Source organism: Sceloporus undulatus, chromosome 2 (genome assembly GCF_019175285.1).
Source record: "Sceloporus undulatus isolate JIND9_A2432 ecotype Alabama chromosome 2, SceUnd_v1.1, whole genome shotgun sequence".
NCBI classification, from domain to species: Eukaryota; Metazoa; Chordata; class Lepidosauria; order Squamata; family Phrynosomatidae; genus Sceloporus; species Sceloporus undulatus.
The window spans coordinates 102,520,348-102,541,413 of NC_056523.1; the positions used below are offsets into that span (position 1 = coordinate 102,520,348).

Below are 21,066 nucleotides of genomic sequence, written 5' to 3' on the forward strand. Positions count from 1 at the left end.
GGGCCATGATTTTCTGCCAAGGAGTTGGATGTTATCTTGCAATAAACCTCCAAAATGCTGTGTGTGGTGAGGAACAATTTCTTGCTTCTCTTTGTAGCTCCAGGCCCTGAAACAAGGATGGGAATGGAGGTGGAATCTAGAAAAAAGGAAACCAAATAAAGAAAAATAAAGTCTTAGACTTCCACCAGACATTGGGCTAAGGAAATGTGAAGCTGGAACCTGACTTTGGACTGAGGAAGCCCTCTGAACCTGCAGGTTTCAGAAGATGCCTTGAGTTCGTCCCATTTTGCCAAACACTACCTGAGCAGTCACCATGGCTACTGAACCCTGCCAGTTGAATTATCTCAAAATTATGTCTTTTGTTGACACCCTCTTGATTAGGCTCTTTACTATAAGTCTTGATATTGTACCAAGGTGACATATATCTCATAAGACTGAAATATCTCAATATTATTAAAAGTTATGTTTCAGAAACTCCATAATATGGGACATCACAGATCTTTTTGATTAATTTATTATTCATTCTAAACAAAGTTGGGGTGATGAGAGGTTGTTTTTTTGTCTTGTTTAGTAAACTTGAATACCACATGTCATTCTGTAGCGAAGTTCCTGAACCTCATCCAGGTGAAATACCAGGGCTGATCTTGAGAAAGAACTCTTCTAAATGAAATTGAGCTATCATACTGGTGTGTGTGTGTGGGGGGGGAGAACAAACATGCTCAGGGACAGTGTTATACAGTATATATTTTCTTGCCATCATGTGGTTACAGACTTCCTGATGATGGCTCTGTTCATGCTTTGGCTATTGGAAAAGTGCTGTGGGTTCAGATATGTCCCATGTATGCACCAGGTCCCTCTTCTCTTTCCTGGTTTCAAGTATTCCTTAGGAATTGGTTATTGTACAATATGTTTTCATTTAATTGCCATTTGATCCTGCTGTTTACATTTCACTCTCCCAACACCCATGATGTAACTGCCAAAAGAGTATGACAAATACTTAATGCATCTGATGAAGAAGAATCTAGTCCATAATGCTATAATGAATTACCATAGCCTTTGAGGTACTGCAAGAGTTTTTGTTATGTTTTTCTGAAGAATGACATGCCTTTCCTTGTCAGTCACCGCCACACTAAAAGTCTAGCTCTTGTCCTGTATGTATGTACACATGCTACTTTATTAATACTTTTGGGGAAATTTCCAATTTCTGGTCAAACTAATTCTTAAAGATAAACATGGGATAATCTTTTTTCAGCTAATAACTTGAAATATAAAACACAGTTGGAAATCTGTGGGCAAGAACTCATGTCCCATTTGGCCTCTCTGGTGCTTTGCCCTTCTGTGTAGTTTTTCCCAAACTTTGGTCCTCCAGTGTGCAGTGGTTCACAAACTTAGGATTTCTGTGTCCAGAAGCTCCAACCACTTTAGTCAACAGTCAGGAATTCTGGGAGATGAAATCCAAAACATTTGGAGGACCAAAGGTTGGGAACTGCTGCACTACAACTTCCATTTCCTTCTTCTGAACCACCTCTTTGTCCTTGCTGCTTTCAGGGAAGTGCTACTCATTTGCCCATCTGCCAAAACCAGATTTTATGAGCACAGAGGAGGTGAAAGTGAAAGCTGTAGTTGTAGTCTATCTGAACTTTTAAGATATTTATTGGCCTATGAGATACAGGGTCAGATTGTGTTGGTGATTCATTGGGAAAGACTGGGTGTAAATCTCTGATTCTTTATTGTTTTTGTTACCCTGTGTTTATAGAGGATGGGGGTTGGCTGTCTGCTTCTTCAATTCTGACCAGGTTTGGTACTTTGAGCTGTAGAACTATCTTTTGCAAATATGCATCCTCCATCAGCCTAGAATTAGTTCCTCTGCTACTGTTCCTGTGTGAATGCATATCCTGCATAACCAACAGGCATGATTTCAATAAGTTGTTGTGAACTCAGTGTGTTACCCTCGACGGTGCATGGATGTGGGTAAGCTCGCAAGCAAGAGATAAGCACAACAGCCCTCTTTCCACTGTATAACAACAGCTGGTATTCAGAGGTTTACTGGGTCTGGTAACTGGAAGAAATATAGCCAAGCTGGTGGCTATCACTATCTCTTCTGGTTTCAGCTTCCATAGTTTTTCTGTGCACTATCTGAGGACTGAGGAGCTACTTGCTTTTGTCTGACCTGAATCTTCCACCATAATAAGAAAGAGGGAGAAAAGACTTCAACATAATCTACTTTCTCCCTCCAACAAATATGATGTTATCCACCACTGTCATCCTCCGCACCTTTAATCAAGTTTTTTTCATATTAAAGAGCCCAAAATATTGTCAGCTGTCCTTCGCTTTACACTTGTTTACACTGAACTATTTTTGCCATTTTAATGATTATTTCCAAAATTTGGAGATATCCTTTTGGGACTCTTTATTATCCCATTTTGTTTAAATCACTTTGAATTATTTGGGATTGTCTGAAAACATGGCCACCTAACTGCTCACTTGAACTCTATGTCATTTATAAACAAATTCAGGAACAGTCTTTAGATCCACTGATTTAGAAATTTTCTGCACTTTACACAGTTATTTTAACGATTTAACAGTCAATACAGTGGCATCTCCTATTATCCTATGCTAGAATTTCTCAAGGTAACCGGATGGCCTCCTTTTGCGGGACAAGGCCTACATTTTAACCTTTTGTCCAAGGGTCCAAGAAGAATTGCAAATTGTTCTCCATTTTGAGGTTGCTCCACCAAGCCCCTTCCTCCCACCAGACCTTTTCCTCTGGGTTGTTTGCAGTTGGGAGTGCAGGGAGGCAGGGTGCCCAGAGGATGAGAAGAGAAAGAAGGAGCAGTGGTGCTGCCTCCTACTCCTGCTACCACCAGTGGTGTTCAGGAGAAGTGAACTGGGCCACCCGGTTTGGGCTGGAAAGATGGCAGGCACAGCAGCCTGGTTTGGGGGCATACACGTGGGCCCCAGAAACACCCCCTGGGCTCTACAGGACTCAGGCAGTTGGTAGGAGAGAGACCCTGGCACTGAAGAGGGCGGAGGGGAGAGCAAAGGAAGTGGTGCAATCCAGCAGTTGTCCTCATTTGAGCCTGCTTTCCCACCTGGAGGCATGCAAAGAACCTCGCTAATTCCCCGGTTTGCTGCCTACTGCAACCCCAGGCAGCATCAGTTGCATTCTCTTGCTTTGGCTCTGCTGTATCTCCCACCTCTTCCTCTTAATTGTGCATCGACAATGCCTTCTGAATGTTGGACTTTGACTGGGGAGACCAGGGTTTGAATCCCAGCTTGGCCATGGAACCTTGGGTGCTCTCTCAGCCTCAGAGGAAGGCAAAAGCAAACATACACATGCACACCCGAATAGATGTTGCTGTGAAAACTTCTTAGGGTCACTATAAGAACACAATGAAACTCCTTTTTTAACACAGGGAAAGGAAAAGCAAAATGGTAAGGGGAGGCATTTGTGAATTTTTATTTATATTAGTGTTTTTAGGTTTTATTTTGCAATGTCCTACATTTTTCTTGAATATCCTCCTTTTTGCGGTGCCTCATTTTGCTTTGTGGTTATGACATCTGGTCACCTTGGGTTTTCTCAGCAGTTGTTGGTGAGGAACTTTATTCATGAGTAATGCCACGTTTTGGCTTGGTAAGCTTATGGGGTAATAATGCTTTCCTTCTGCCGTGACAACTAGCAGCTATTTTGAGTTTTGCGTGTCTAATGTTACAGCAACTTTCTTAATTCCAGAGCTGTTGTTTTTGGCAGGGTTTTAAAGTACATTAGATTTTGAAATTATTTCAAGGGTTTAGACTCACAAGTTACAGTTTTATTTGTGCATCTGGAGATTTCTCAATAATATGCAAATATAGGATCATATTCAATGATGTATTGTTAAACAACTATACTGGGTCTGTGGCCCAAAGCAGTGGGATAATTAGTAACTTTAGATTGAGTAACAGAGTAAAGTCTAGTGCATAATAAAAATACTACAGAGGTTACTCCTTTTTAAACCTGCTCCCTATGATTAAGAGGGAATATGGCTCTTTGAAGGAAAAAGTTATCCATTTCTCTCTTTAAAACTGCAGACAAGAATTTGTCTTGGCTAGATTGTTTATGAGATTCAAGGGCATGTGAGCATGTGCATGTGCACCCATCCCAGCCCTAGGATGCCAGCCCTGTAATGTTGTAAAAAGTATGCATGTTTTCATTGAGTATTGCCCGTTTGCACTGTCTGCCACGTTTTCCTATATATCCTGTCACAAGTTCTGAAATATTCCTACATTTTGTAGGCAGCATATTGGCCTCTGTGCTTTTATTTCCTTTTTAAAAAAGAAGTTGGTTATCTTTATTAGAAAATATTGAGGAGATTAGAGTCCTTTCGTCAGTGCCTTATTTCACCCCAAGCCCAGGACTTGGTTTACTAAAAATAGAAATGGTGGGGCTGGTTTCCCTCTCAACCCTTCCTGATAGTACTGTTATTTTTCTACCTTTTTTTGGTTATGTCAAGATGTATACCAGATTTTGTTGTAAGTCACCCACCCATCCCTGGTTGAACTTAGTCTGTCAGCCAGCTGGTGGTGCATACATACAGAAAGCCAGAAAATCTTAGTAATTTCTTTATACGTATGTATAAATTATCCTACTGACCAGTAAAGGTCTTTCATCCAAAAAAGAGACCACAGTTTCCACTTTGCAGCTCCACATATGTTTCTGCTTCCGTCTCTGATCTTAACAACAACTAAATCTAATACACATGTTACTTATCCTATATGTTTTTAGACCCTGGCTACTTGGGTAGCAATTCATCAGCTCCACTGTGTTGTACAACTCCTTGTACAATAGGAGCATCCCAGTGTGCTGACTTTTTTTGTGAGTACTTTTTGTCTTTGAACAATCTAGAGGTGTTTCCAGATGAGGTTTTTATTGTGCAGTTGCTCTGCCTCATATGCAGAATTTGTAAAGGAAAGAGGGAAAACTCTAGATCTCATTGTCTTTCATTTGTTTTTTTCCACTGCTTTTTCTGTAGTTTTTCTTTCCTTGGAGAATTTGTTTAAGGAACAATTGCATGGTGTGTTTTGGTTGCCAGTATTAGTAGCCATCAAGAGCTAGTGTGGCCTAATGGTTTCAGTGTTGGACTACAACTCTGGAGAGCAGGGTTGGATTCTCCATTTGGCATCGAAACCCACTGGGGTAATCTTGGCCAAGTCAGTTCCTGCTACAGAGAGGAGGAGGAGAGAGGTAGCTGGGCAGCCATTGTAAGTGGTGACTGTTTAATTTTTTTTAAACTCTAGGAAGAGTGTGCTTGTAGTCACATCTTCAGTGAGTCACATCTGTGAGTCACTAGGGGGCGGAGCTAGCAGACTAGCTCTATATTACTCCTCCCAGAAATTTTAATTCTATTTTCATTTCATTTTTTTTCATCCAAGAAAATCTACAGCAGAGGCAGAGTTGATTGAGCTCATTGCCACAAATTGTTGAAACATCAGGGGCTTAACGTTGGTGTTTTCTGGAGGATTTTTTTTTTCAGGAGGAAGCCCACAGTCCTGTTCCAGTAATTTCCTAAGACTTTTCAGTATGGACACTGACGGAACCACGGCAGTCACCTGCAACACTTGTGGGATGTTTGTCTTCTTGCCTACAGAAGTGGAGAACTTCATATGCCCCAAGTGCAAGTTGGCAGCCCTCTTGGAGGAGAAAGTGCAGCAGTTGGAGTCCAGGGTAGCTACACTTCAGCATACTAGGGAGCAGGAGGATTTCCTGGACACAACAGAACTAACAATCCTGGACGAATACCACGCAGAGGAAGATGCTGGAGCCGAGGAGGTCACTTCACATACACAGGAGGCAGACAGCTGGAGGAATGTCACACAGAGAAGTAGGCCAAGAAGGGATTGTTCAGGGAGCTTGCAGATAGAGAATCGATTTGAAGCTCTTTCCTTTATCAAGGAGGACGAAGAAGAGCAGCATGGACAGACTTCAGAGACAGAGTAGGCAAGCCTGAGAGTCCCACCCCAAGGGAACAGTCGCTGCTAAGCCTCAGAGGAGGCATGTGGTTGTAGTGGGGGACTCCTTGCTGAGAGGAACAGAAGCAGTGATTTGTAGGCCTGACAAGATGTCTCAAGAGGTGTGTTGTCTCCCCGGGGCAAAGATCCGTGATGTGACAGAGAGACTGACAAGACTGGTCAAGCCTACTGACCAATACCCCTTCCTTTTGGTCCACGTGGGAACCAATGATACTGCAAGACACAGCCTGCAGAACATCAAAAGGGATTACAAGGCACTTGGTAGGAAACTGAAAGGAATGGATGTACAGGTTGTCATCTCATCTCTTCTGCCAGTTGAAAGGCACGGTCCAGGAAGAGAGAGGAAAATAGCGGATGTGAACAACTGGCTTCGCAGATGGTGCTGCCGAGAACAATTTGGATTCTTTGATCATGGGCTGCGGTTCCATGAGGAGGGACTTCTTGCAACGGATGGGTTGCATCTCACGCCAGTTGGAAGAAATGTTTTTGCCAACAGTCTCAAGAATTTGATCAGGAGGGCTTTAAACTGAGTCCCGTGGGGAAGGGAGACAATATTAAGGAAGGCGAAAGGGCTGGAGAAAATAGTCAAACAGACATAGAGGAAACAAGAAAAAAAATGCAAGGACCCAACAGTGGGAGGCAAATAAACTTGCACAAGCAGCAGGTAAATGGGACCCGTGGTCTGCGATGTCTCTACACTAATGCACAGAGCATGGGAAATAAGCAAGATGAACTTGAACTCCTAGTACAGCAAAGCAAATATGATATAATAGACCTCACTGAAACCTGGTGGGATGAGTCTCATGATTGGAATGTGGAAATAGAGGGGTATAACCTTTTAAAGAGAAATAGGCCAAACAGGAAAGGAGGAGGAATAGCACTATATGTCAGAGATATTTACACCAGTGAAGAGATCCAGGACACCAATCCTGGAAGCCAAGTGGAGAGCATCTGGATAAAAATTAAAGGGGAGGAAAACAACAAGGATGTTATGGTGGGGGTCTACTACAGACCCCCAAGTCAGACTGAGGAATTGGATGATATATTTCTAGAACAGATGACCACACAGTCAGAAAAGAGAGATGTAGTAGTGATGGGCGACTTCAACTATCCTATTTGCTGGAAGTCAAACTCGGCAAAATCCTCAAGGTCCTGCACATGCCTCACTTGCCTGGAAGACTATTTCATGGTCCAAAAGGTGGAAGAGGCAACAAAGGGGTCAGCTATTTTGGATCTGATCCTAACCAACAAGGATGACTTGGTTAATGGGGTGCAAGTGGTGGGATCATTAGGTGGAAGTGACCATGTTCTCCTGGAGTTTGTAATACAGTGGAAAGGAGAAGCCAGGCATAGTCAAACACGCATTCTAGACTTTAGGAGAGCGGATTTCCGTAAACTTAGAGAAGTATTGAGGGTGATCCCGTGGTCAGAAATACTAAAAGGGAAGGGAGTTCAGGACGGATGGGAGTTTCTCAAAAGACAGATACTGAAGGCACAGTTTCAAACAGTTCCAGTGAGAAAGAAAAATGGGAGGTGTCTCAAGAAACCAGGATGGATGACTAAGGAACTTTCAACCGAGCTAAGTTTGAAACGGAACATGTATAAGAAATGGAAAAAGAGGGAGATCACAAAAATGGAATTCAAAGAAATAACAGGCATTTGTAGGGGTAAAGTCAGAAAAGCTAGAATGAACTCAGGCTTGCTAGAGAGGTTAAAAAGAATAAAAAGGGATTTTTTGGATATGTCCGCAGCAAAAGGAAGAAGAAGGAAACGGTAGGGCCACTGCGTGGAAAAGATGGCAAAATGCTAACAGAAGACAGAGAAAAGGCAGAATTACTCAACACCTTCTTTGCCTCAGTCTTCTCAGAAAAGGCAAAGGGTGCTCAACCTGAGGATAATGGAGCAGAGGAAAAGGGGAATTTCAGCACAGAATAAGTACAGAGATAGTACAGGTATACCTTGTTAATCTAAATGAATTTAAGTCTCCAGGACCATATGAACTACATCCAAGGGTACTAAAAGAAATGGCAAATGTAATATCGGAGCCATTGACAATAATCTTTGAAAACTCCTGGAAAACAGGAGAGATCCCAGCAGACTGGCGGAGGGCAAATATTGTCCCCATCTTCAAAAAGGGGGGGGGGGGAAGGGGATCCCAACAATTATTGTCCAGTTAGTCTGACATCAATACCAGGAAAGATTCTGGAGCAGATCATTATGTGAACATCTAGAAGGCAATGCCATAATCACAAAAAGTCAACACAGGTTTCAGAGAAACAAGTCATGCCAGACAAATCTGATCTCTTTCTTTGATAACACTACCAGCTTGATAGATGAAGTGAATGCTGTGGATATAATATATCTTGATTTCAGTAAGGCCTTTGACAAGGTTTCCCATGACATTTTTGCAAACAAGCTTGTAAAATGTGGGCTAGACAAAGGAACTGTTAAATGGATCTGTAATTGGTTGGCTGACCGAACGCAAAGGATGCTCAACAATGGCTCCCTTTCATCCTGGACAGAAGTGACCAGTGGGGTCCCACAGGGCTCTGTCCTGGGCCCAGTGTTATTCAACATCTTTATCAATTACCTGGATGACAGAATTGGGAGCATACTTATCAAATTTGCAGATGACACCAAATTAGGAGGAATAGCTAATACTCCAGAGGACAGGATCAACATTCAGAATGATCTGAATAGACTAGAAAGCCGGGCCAAAGCTAACAAAATGAAATTCAACACAGAGAAATGTAAGGTACTGCTTTTAGGGCAGAAAACTGAAATGCACAGATATAGGATGGGGGACACCTGGCTGAATGAAACTACATGTGAAAGGGATCTGGGAGTCCAAGTAGACCACAAGTTGAACATGAGTCAACAGTGTGATGCGGCAGCTAAAAAGGCCAATGCAATTTTAGGCTGCATCAATAAAAGGATAGTGTCTAGATCAAGAGAAGTAATAGTGCCACTGTATTCTGCTCTGGTCAGGCCCCACCTGGAATATTGTGTCCAGTTCTGGGCACCACAATTCAGAAAGGACATTGAGAAACTGTAGCATGTCCAGAGGAGGGCCACTAAAATGGTGAAGGGTCTGGAAACCTTGCCCTATGACGAACGACTCAGGGAGCTGGGGATGTTTAGCCTGGAGAAGAGAAGGTTAAGAGGTGATATGATAGCCCTGTTTAAATATTTGAAAGGATGTCATATTGAGGAGGGAGCAAGCTTGTTTTCTGCTGCTCCAGAGAACGACCCGGAACAATGGATGCAAGCTACAGGAAAAGAGATTCCACCTCAACATTTGGAAGAACTTCCTGACAGTAAGGGCTGTTCGACAGTGGAACACACTCCCTCAGAGTCTCCTTCCTTGGAGGTCTTTAAGCAGAGGCTAGATGGCCATCTGCTGGGGATGCTTTGATTTGGATTTCCTGCATGGCAGGGGGTTGGACTGGATGGCCCTAGTGGTCTCTTCCAACTCTATGATTCTATGATTCTGTATGCTCTCAACGGCAGGGGAAGGCAATGGCAAGTCTCCTCTGAATAAATCTTGCCAAGAGAAACCCATGATAGGTTCACCTTATGAAGGCACAGAACACACACACTAGTAACCATCTGTTAGGTGGTAACTGGGACTTGAAATCAAAGGACCAGGCCAGCCATCTGCGTTTGTGACTGGAGGAGGAAATGGTTTTCCTAGCATGGGGCCAGCATAGAACAGTCAAGCTCTCGGAGAGTAGATGAGGTTCACATTCAGTTGTGCAAGAAAACTTTTTCCCCCTTCCCTTTCCTCCTCCTCCTCTTCCTCCTCTTCTTCTTCTTCTTTTGGAAATAGAGGTGGTGAAGAGATCAAACTTGATTCTCTCTTGAAAAGAGCCATATGAAATTCTGGAAAGGGATTTAATGAAACAAATTAAGAAGGGCTAATTGGGTCATAGGATGATGCTCTAGCTCATATTACACATTATGGTACACATCTGGGTGCTATTATAAAAGACAGTAGAGCAGTGTTTCTTAAAGTGGTGGCCCAGGCACTGGTACCAGCCCATTGGTTACTGCTTCAAAGAGATTTTCCAAGAGAGAAAGAAACTTCTGTCCTCAGGGGTCACAAATACAGTGTTGGTCCTTATTACACTGGGTTAAAAAATCCTGCTCCCCCCTCCCCCCACACTCACACAGGATAGTTTCAGAAGCACTATTGCAGAGGATAGTATTGGATGTCTAGCCATTGTTATGTGGTTCTCCCTTGGTATCTACTGTGGTTTGGATGCTCAAGTACCATTATATACAATGGTGTAGCAAAATGGTGCCCCTTGTTTTAAACAAATAAGAATATGGAGGTTTACTTTTTGGATTTTTAAAAAAATACTTTTACAGAGCCAGTTTTGTGTAGTGGTTTCAACACTGGACTGGCTGTGTAGACCAGGGTTTGATTTCCCCACTTGGCCACGGAAACCTTCTGGGTGTCTTTGGGTGAGTCACACACCCTGTGCCTCAGAAAACCCCATGATAAGTTAGCCTTAGAGTCACCATAAGTCAGAAACAACTTGAAGGCACACAACAACAACAACAACAAGAAGAAGTAAAATTGCATCTCTTTTTTTAAAAGGCAAAATCAAGTTTTGTATTTTGAGGAGTTAAAAAATGTTCAAATGGCAGGTGATGGAATCTGTGGGAACAGAATCCATGTACACAGAGGGCTGGCTGTAGTTCTTTTAAAATACTGTGTTAGCTATTGTTCTCAAATTCAGCAAATTGTCAACAATCCAAGGCTAATCACTAGCTTAATTAAATATCTCTGGTGCCAAAATATGTATCTTGCTTTGTTTTGTGTTTTGTGATGTGCAGACATTTGCTTTGCTTTGCTTTGTCTTGTTTTTAAATTAAAGAATGAGAAAAATAGAAGAGCTAATCTGTTCTTAATGATTCTGTCTAGATCATAGTAACTGAATCCAGCTTGTGCTAGAATTTTCAAGTGCAGGACAAGTGGTTGGCAAAGCTGGTTATTCTTTCTTTGCTAGAAGCAGCATTTTTTGTACAGTGACTGCCCTAGATTATCTGTTTGCCTTTTTTTTATATTACTAAGAGAGAAAAACTTTTAACATATAAATTTAAATTTTATTTTTTGGAAAGCAAAGTCCAGCCTAGATTTCCAGAAGTATATTTTAAAGTGTAGCAAGAGCTATCCACCTCATTTGGTGATTTGTGTGTGGCATATAGGATACAAAGTGCATTGCTTATTTTGCTTTGTTAGAACAGTGTGTTACAGAAAGTTGCATCACATTGATGTTAAGTATGCGTAGGATTCTATCATCTATCTTTCAGTATTAGATAATACAGGTACTTAAAACAGACTGATCAAATTTCCATGGATTGTGGTTTAGGTAGAAGTCTTGGAGCCAAGAAAATCATTTCACAGTTACCTTCTGATAATGCTCAATTTGTGTGAGCACTCAAAGAACAACCCTGACATACATTAATATTTTCTTTTAGAAATGATTGTGTGATTCAGATGCATCACTTCATAATTTTTGCAACCTATGTCTGAAAGTATTTACCACCATCAACATCTTTGTCAATGGTTGTCCTTGAAATTGCTGTCAGCAGAAGAATTTAAACGAATTAAAAAGAATTAAAAATTATTTCAGTCTTCTCCTAAGCCTAAAGTTAACATACTTCATTTATTAGCCATGGAAAAAATATCTGAAGAATACTGAATGTTTACATGGGACAGATAATTCTTTGAAAATAAGAGGGCAGAACCCATTTTTGTTTTGTGTTTTGTTTTGTTATTAATTGCTATGTGGTATGCTTCAGGCTCCCACACACCCATTTCAGACAATGGCAGGCATGTCTCCCAACCATCTGGCTGATTTTCAAAATACCAGTGTCATATGACACTTAAGGGGTATTCTCAGTGCCAGGAAACCAGGATGGACAGCTAGAGTTTGGTATGACGACTCCTGTTCATTCACTAGTTTGGGGCAGTTCAGTTAGCTAATATGGGAATGGGCAATTTTCAGAAATTTCAAAAGAAGGAGGTTAAAAATATAAAAGAGGAAGAATTGGGAAATAGAAATGAGCAACTGTGGCCCACCGAGTAAGACACTGGGTTCTCATGCTGTTCTTGAGAAATACCTCTCCCCATATAGGTCTATTTTGTGTACCATACAAATAAAAACAAACTTTGTGAGTGCTAGGCCTACTGAAAACAATTTTTTTGTTGGAAATGTTATTTGCTAATAAAATTGGGGGGATGGAGGAAAGAAGCAGAAACTATTAGGAGGTTTTGGCACTAAATCAAGTTCCTCACAGGCCATCAGCTGTTGCTTGGAAGGTTATATTTGAATCTTGACCCAAGTGGTGAATCACAGATGTTACTATAAACTGATCCTGTAACATGGAAGAATAGAAAGCCAGCATAGTGTAGTGACTTGACCATTGGACTACGAATCTGGAGACTCAGGCTTGAATCCCTGCTCAACCATGGAAACCCACTGGGTGATCTGGGACAAGTTACACTCTCTCAGCCTCAGAGGAAAGCCAAGGCAAAAACCCCTCTGAACAAATCTTGCCAAGTAAACCCCATGATACGTTTGCCATAAATTAGAAACAACCACAACAAAACATGGGAAGAACATATTTGAGAATAATAAGGAATGTGAGAGGAATGCAGTAAGTACTGCTATGCAGGTATACCTTGGTTAGTGAATTACTGTAGATATGTTCCTGGTGTTGCTTCTTTAACAGAAACTTTGGTATCAGAGCTAGAAATATCATGGAACAAATAGGGATAGGTTCCTACTCCACAAGAGCAGTTCAGTATATTTCAGCAAACTTTTTATTCAAAACTAACATTATTTTATTTCATTTTATTTTATATCCCAAAGTGACTATGAACATATGAAGTAAAACAACCGGGTCAGATAAGTCTTGAATACACATACACATAACCTATTGAAACCTTTCAAGATGCATCCTGGGATGATTCCCCCTCCCCTTAACAGTTTTATAATGATTTCCATTTTGGTGGCCAAACTTACAGGTCTGCACTTTTCCAACATGTCAGAGTAGCTGGAGAGGCAGAGTATTCTCCTTTTCCCCCCTTTCTTTTTGTTTTGCTCTTCACCATGCTCAGTAGGTCATTCTGGAGGCATCTGTTTACTGTGCTTGGTGCAGGTAAGCACACACAGCTACAGTAGGAACACCAAGAAGATTACTGCACTACACTCTTAATAGTGCTACTATTCCACATTTTCTGCTCTGGCTGCTTCCTGTTGCATTCTGGGATTTGCAGTTTAGGAGGGCAATAAGAATTCTCAGCCAGAGAGCTCTTAGGCTTCACTGAACTACAAATTCCAGAATGCAACAGGAGGCAGCCAGAGCAGTAAAAGTGCAATAGCAACACTAAGAGTGTAGTGCGGTAATGTGGCAAGCAGGGCTGGGAAGTAGGAGTATATATTTGACATTCCTTATTCTTGTTATTATATTGTACATGCAAACATAAAAAAAAACATTTTATTATATTGCATTGGGGGAGGGACTGGGAGGCAGAGAAACACCCACCCACACACCCCAGCCTTGCAAAGCAACCAGGTTGGGGAGTAAGAGTAACAGGAGTAGGAGTAACATTAAGAAAAAAATCTTACTCCAGAGTAGGACAAGGAGTAACCCCCAAATCACCACTACTCCCCAGCTGTGATATATGTTGTATGTTTAAGTCTTACATCCTCTCTCTTCATTCACCTGTTCTGTGTTACTGTGTTCCTATAAATCATTATGTGATCTTAGGAGTGGTGGGAGTTGTTTGGATAGACACTGACTATGTGTGTGAGTATTCTGAAGCTCCAGCTTTCCAGAAGATACTGACTTTTGAATAAATGTATTTATCTGTTTGAGAAATTTGATGGAGCTTTCTTCACAACATGACACCAGCCCTGGTGGCAAGAGTAGAATCTAACTCCCTCCCAGGTCAATCTTTATTGAATTGTTTATTGCAGTCATTGGTGCTGCAACTCAACACAAAAAGGCTGTGTTTCTCCAGCCCTCTTTCACCATCCTCCCAATGCCAATGTTATAAAAAAGGCCAGCTAGATAGAAGATGAGAAAGGGTAGGCTAGACTAGGCTCCCATAAAAAGACTGTTAAAATGAGTTTCTTTGTCAGAGGCTTTGTTAACTGAGGCATGCCTATATTTCTTGTTTTGTGTTTGCTCTGTAATAAATATCTGCTTTAGAAAAAAAAATTAAAATGCTGCCTCCATCATCTGTCAAGGATGCATTTTTTCCACAAGGAAACAATTACTTTTGTCCCCTCCCAAGAAGTAGCATTGTAGAAATCAAGTCTCAGGCACTTCAAATTCAGACACACTATGCCTTTAGTCAGCAATCTCCAGTGATAGGACTGCACCCAGTTGTATTATGAGGGACATCTGAATTTCTAGGAATATTGAATCCAACTATGTGCAAAAAGGGTCATTGTCCAGCTTGGCTGATAAAAACAGCTAATTCGTGACTTTCTGTAAGGATCATAGCAGTAGGTAGGACATGTCTCTTTGAAAGGAGGTGTTATTCTGACCCTCTGAATGAAATGATCGTTCAGGTGGTTGAAGCATATCAAATCTGAACCCAACCAAGTTTATTTTTTAAAAGTAAGCATATGGGAATGGCAGTATTTGAACACCTGGTGGTATCTAGCTATTTTGGATAAAACTGCTTATTTTTTGTTCCTTTCCAAAGGGATGTTTTAGAATCATAGAGTTGGAAGAGACCTTAAGGGCCATCCAGTCTTTCTGCCATGCAGTAAATCTAAATCAAAGCATCCTCGACAGATGGCCATCCAGTCTCTGTTTAGAAAACTCTAAAGAAGGAGATTCCACTACACTCTGAGGGAGTTTGTTCCACTGTCAAACAGCCCTTACTGTTAGGACGTTCCTCCTAATGTTGAGGTGGAATCTCTTTTCCTGCAGATTCCTAGTTTTGACACACAAACTGTTCTAATCTCAGTGATGAATGGCCATCACTAATAGATGATTTGGGAAGTGTAATGCTGTTGATTCCCCAAAAGGGGTTTGTTTGTTTTTACAAGGTTTGGTTTTTACAAAATGTAGTAGTCAGGTGGTGGTGGTGGTTACATCATTTTAAATTGCTGTGTGTTTCCACTGATGTCTTTTAACTGATGTTTGTCTGTTAACTGTTTTTGTTCCCCACCTCGATCCATGGGAAGAGGCTGGTAAGAAATAAACATTGTTCTCGTTGTTACTACCCAGTGCTGGAACATTTGAGAATATCACTCCAGAATTCCCCACTGCACAGGTTGCCCATGGGCAAGCCTAGTTTAAAATCCTACACTTGGTCTTGAAAATCTCCATAATGTCCATGGCTACATTAGGTTAAGGCTGCTTTAATTCGTATGAATTCATACAGTTCTTGAAAGGAAAATGAGCAGGGCATCTATTGCATATCCTTTCATGAAAGCTGGCAGACAGGCACAGAAAAAGAGGCCTTTAGTGTGGCAGCAAGATTTAAGGAGACTTCTTTACTAGTAGAAACAACCCAGTTTGTGGGGGGTTTTCTTCCTTTTTCTTCAGCAGGCTCTTAGAATTCAGTATCTCAGTTTGTTGTGGTAATGCCAGTATAGGGGAGAGTCCATGTGTCAGGAAGTCAGTTGCTTAACTTCTGCTGTATCTAGATACTCTTGGAACAAGTGACCTTGAGGGTGTGGCTGTGCATTTCATGGAGGGGGGGATGAATGGGAACCAAAGATCTTTGTACAAGGAGGCCATGGTGGAATACTATGAGAATGTGTCTGCTCTAGATAAGGAACTTGGATCCACTAACCTTCCTAGTCAAAGTGAAGGCCCGTGTGCTTGTACCATGTACAAGCCTGAGCTCACCTCTCACACACAGGGCAGGGGGAAGATCAGAGGATTATGATGCCAGACCCCCAGAGCTAGGAGGAAGAGGGTAACAGAGGTTGGATGGCCATGTCTCAGGGATGCTTTGATTGTGTTTACCTGCATGGCAGGGGGTTGGACTTGATGTCCCTTGAGGTCTCTGATTGTATGATGTTATTGGTTCTTCCCATGAAAATGCACCTGTATTTGATTTACAGAGGAAACAGATAATTTCATGTTTGTCCTATAACTAGAGCTTGGAATGAAATCTCTGCTTGTAATGAAAACAGGACAAAATAGAAAGGAGTGGTTAATTTCTACCCTGTCACAAGTAATTTGACATTTGATTGGTGATTTCCAGCTGTATGTATTCTGCAGGGTTCATACAAGGTTGTGACTCAAGCTCTGTGGGAGTAGATCTGGCTGTTGGCATTTCTTGCTTTCATCTGAAGCCTGCTTGGCCTGGATATGTAGTGTGTTCATCTTATCTTCACGGGCAAATGCACAGAAATAGAAACGCTTTTAAAGTTTCATTATTAAAGCTGAACCAGTTGATAAGGTAATTGGGAGACACAGCCCAGAGATATCATCAATTTGTTTCATGTCACTAATCTTCAACAGATGGTCAGTGAAAAATCATACTGTAATAGTATCAATGCGCCATCAGCAAGAAAGAGAAAGATAACACAGGATTTAACAAATTTGGGCTAGCCTTGTATTGGGGAGCGGGTGCATGCTCATGCACTTTCAGGTCTCCTGTCACCTGCTGACTTATGCTGATCCCATAACTTTTATAAGCTTTTCTTAGGTGAGAATACTCAGACTTTCCTCTGAAATGTAGCACCTGGTGTTCTTGACAGTTCTACAGACCCTGCTTCCAAGATCAGACAGGATTTATGGCACGTTTAGACATTTTTTTAGCATGATGTGAATCATCTCACACATTCTGGGTTTGTTGTTCACACTATGGAACTGTGTTGATGCACATCTCTGCAAGTTTGGTTGCTCACATGTGCAAGCATTCGAATAAAGATGGAGTCAGTGATACAAATGCTTTAGAAATACGTTCAAAGCATGCATCATTTTATCCTGGGGCTAGTCAGGTCTATTTGCATCAGTTATTCACACTACCAACGATACAGATCTTTTTTAAAAATTTGGGGAATCCTGATATCTTATTATAACAGATTAAGTGGGGTTTTCACTCTCACACACACACACACACACACACACACACACACCGTGCATTTAGGATGCATGTGAACAACGAAGATTCAACCTGGACTCATCCTGGATTATTTTCACAGTATTAACCCTTTAATACCTTCAGGATGTTTGGGCTGGCCTTAGTAGCCAGGGGGGCATGTTGTTTCTAACAAGGATATCATTCCCACAACTCCAGCGAGAGGTGCCTTCAAAATCTTTTATTAAATCCATACAATTCAATACCAAGCTAGTGTGTAGCATCCTAGTTTGTCGTAGAAAATTCCATAAATTAATTTGCTTTGTGTGAACAAAGTTGTGTGTGTGATGAGGGGGAGGGTGTATTTGGTTTTTTGTTTGTTGGTTTTTTGTTTTTGTTTTTTCTATCCTGAATTTACTGCCAGTTAATTTTATCCCCTTTAGCTCATAATAATAAAACTGGTAATGGTGCAGTTCTTCCAGTAAAAAAACTTCTGTATTCACTTTGCTTATACCCTACAAGGTATTACAAACCTCTGTCATGACCTTCATTTTTAGATGATTTAGTTATCTTCTTTCCCAAACAAACCACTATGGTCTTTCTTTAAAGTGTTACATAATAGCTTTAGCTTTACAATACCTTTAAAAAATATGCTAGATTCCAAATGTGACAATACTCTGTTTTCTTTTTGTCCTTCTTCTCCTTCTCCTCCTTCTTCTGCTTTATTTATATAGCACTGTAGATTTGAACAGCTCTGTACATACAAACAATAAAATACAGTGCGCCTGCGCCATACGCGGCCTTGAGCATACATGCGCGGGGCGGAAGGGGCAGCGCGTCCCATTCAATTGAATGGGAGTGCGTACCCGTTGCGCCCCGCGCGCGCCCGCGCCACCGTGCACAAGCCCCATTGTTTCCAATGGGGCTCGAGCATAGGCGGAATTCGCCTTACGTGGAGGGATCCGGAACGGATCCCCCGCGTAAGGCGAGGACGGACTGTAGATACTGTACAAGTAAACCTTACTGTCAGGAAGTTCCTCCTAATGTTGAGGTGGAATCTCTTCCTGCAGCTTGCACCCATTGCTCTGGGTCCTAGTCTCTGGAGCAGCAGAAAACAAGCTTGCTCCCTCCTCAATATGACATCCCTTCAAATATTTAAACAGGGCTATCATATCATCTCTTAACCTTCTCTTCTCCAGGCTAAACATCCCCAGCTCCCTAAGGCGTTCCTCATAGGGCATGGTTTCCAGACCTTTCACCATTTTAGTCGCTCTCCTTTGGACACGCTGCAGTTTCTCAATGTCCTTTTTGAATTGTGGTGCCCAGAACTGGACACAGTATTCCAGGTGGGGCCTGACCAAAGCAGAATAGAGTGGCACTATTACCTCCCTGGATCTAGACACTATACTTCTATTGATGCAGCCTTAAATCGCATTGGCCTTGTTAGCTGCCACATCACACTGTTGACTCATGTTCAACTTGTGGTCTACTTGGACTCCTAGATCCCTTTCACACGTAGTTTCATTCAGCCAGGTGTCCCCCTGTGCTTTTCATTTTTCCGCCCTAAGTGCAGTACCTTACATTTATCCGTGTTGAATTTCATTTTGTTAGCTTTGGCCCAGTTTTCTAGTCTGTTCAGGTCATTTTGAATCTTGATCCTGTCCTCTGAAGTATTAGCTATTCCTCCTAATTTGGTGTCGTCTGCAAATTTGATAAGTATTCCCCCAATTTTGTCCTCCAAGTCATTGATAAAGATGTTGAATAGAACTGGCCCGAGGACAGAGCCTTGTGGGACCCCACTGGTCACTTCTCTCCAGGATGAAAAGGAGTCATCGTTGAGCACCCTTTGCATTCGGTCAGTCAACCAATTACAAATCCATGTAACAGTTGCCTTGTCTAGCCCACATTTTACAAGCTTTTTTGCAAGAATATCATGGGGAACTTTGTCAAAGGCCTTACTGAAATCAAGATATACTATATCCACAGCATTCCCTTCATCTAACCTGCCCATGGCGTACAATCTAAGAGTCACTGTCATGCAGTGTGCCTTTTTCTGTTGTCTGAATGTGTCTTTTTCAACATTGCATTGGAGAATCTCTGTCAGATTTCTAAGATCTCTTTCCTGGTCTGTCACCACCAATTCCTTGAGTTATGGAAATTTGCGTTTTCCCTATGGGAAAATAACTTGGAATTTTTCCTTTTTTTTAATAGTGGAATCTAGTATGTGATGATGACTGGAAAGTCCCCTTGACTACATCTTTGTTCTTTGTGGGAGTGCTGCTTGGATCCTTTATATCAGGACAGCTCTCGGACAGGTAAAGTACATACAGCTAGTTTGTTCTAAAGTTTTTTCTAATGCTGTTTGAAGCAGAATGATTTTTGGTCTGAGGGAGAATTCCAGCTATGATTATCTGAACCAAACCCAGGCATGCTCACTCAACAATATGGCAGCAGAATAGAAACGATCTGCCAAGCTTGGATGAATGTTCACTTTATGTTTTGCAATCATGTGTCATATGATACCACACAGTTTTTAAAAACTGCATACAGATTTTTCTGGTAACAACATCCTCTATATTCATAAATGTGTACCTACATACTCTGGGTGTGGATGTGAAGTATATGTATTTGCAGAGGGTAAGGGAGTGCAGAGGGTAAGGGAGTACATTAGTATTGACAGTAAAGATAAAAGAAATTGAACTGAAGTAAACTGTTGTTTACAAGGATTTCACAGTCTGTGTTACAAATTGGAGAGCAAAATGCAGTTGTGAAGAGTGACACTAATTAGTCCGAATAAGCTGTGCTTACTAAGTTCCAGCCGTTTTCCAGCCTTGGGAAAGAATCTTGTTGAGCGGATGAGCAAGTAAGAGTGTGCTTAACTCTTTTCCCACTGTGTGTTCTAGAAAAATATTTACATGGACACACATATATTACATGGAGCCTCTGTGGCTGTCTGAGCTGATTTTCATTTATTTTAAAAGTTGAAGCCGCACACTACCTGTGCTTAAATGCGGTGTCGTAGTTTAGAAAGTTTTTGGAAAAGGGCAGTTGTACACTTTCTGTGTGCCTATGAACTCCCTAGATTCATACATGTTGGTTGATGTGCCATCTCAGTTGCAGTCAGTAACTTGGAGTATGCCATACTCAGTCTGAAAGAGCTGCTGTATGTTCCCTGGCTGCAGATTGCATCTATTATCAAGAGTAAATCAATAATATAAATAACAAGGAAGATATGCTGCCACCATGTGTTCACCTGGAAACATTACTGAGGAGCTTACACCATTTTTGTGGGTTAACCTTCAGAAGATTTATCTTGTTAGTTATTTCATGATAACATCTCATAACTACAGTGGTTATGGTCTTACTGTGATGTGTTAGCTGGAGACTAATGTTGCCTGATAGTCAAGCACTTTGTAAAGTTTCTAAAAGTAGACTAGTTTCTCCATTTTCTACAGCACAATGAGTAGCAGTCTCTGTAGGAGGAACTTGTGCGCCTTGAGCCGGAGTCTTTGACAATTATACTCATCAATTCACAGTCTTCTTACTTGTTTGTTCTTCTTTTCCCTGTAAGGTTTGGCAGAAAGGCTATTCTGTTTGCAACCATGGGTGTGCAGACAAGTTTCAGCTTCCTACAGATCTTCTCAACCAGTTGGGAGATGTTCACAGTGCTTTTTCTTATAGTTGGCATGGGGCAGATTTCAAACTACGTTGTGGCCTTCGTATTAGGTAAGACTGTTTTCTCTCATTTCAACTATAGTATATCATAGTGGTTTCATTATGCCTAAGCAGTTTCATTTAGTAAGAAATTACTGTATTGCAAAAGGTATTTAATGTTCTCTATTTCTGCAGTGAAGACCAGAGATTAAAGAAAGCTCATTGCTCTTTTGCCCTAGCCTTATGAAGATGGTCAAAAAGTGCAGTGATTTTGACTTGATGGTGATTTTAGACCACTATTTTTATGCCTTGTCCATTGTATATACCTTTCA

At 41.4% G+C, this 21,066-nt stretch overlaps 1 protein-coding gene across 1 annotated transcript in view; it reads left to right on the plus strand.

Moving 5' to 3' along the window:
• Positions 1-21,066, plus strand: part of LOC121922145 (solute carrier family 22 member 4-like) — a 73,660-nt gene that overhangs the window by 17,147 nt on the left and 35,447 nt on the right. Inside the window, exons 2-3 of the mRNA XM_042451155.1 lie at positions 19,292-19,395; positions 20,652-20,806. Coding sequence (XP_042307089.1) covers positions 19,292-19,395; positions 20,652-20,806 — 259 coding nt within the window. The remainder of the gene's footprint in view (positions 1-19,291; positions 19,396-20,651; positions 20,807-21,066) is intronic.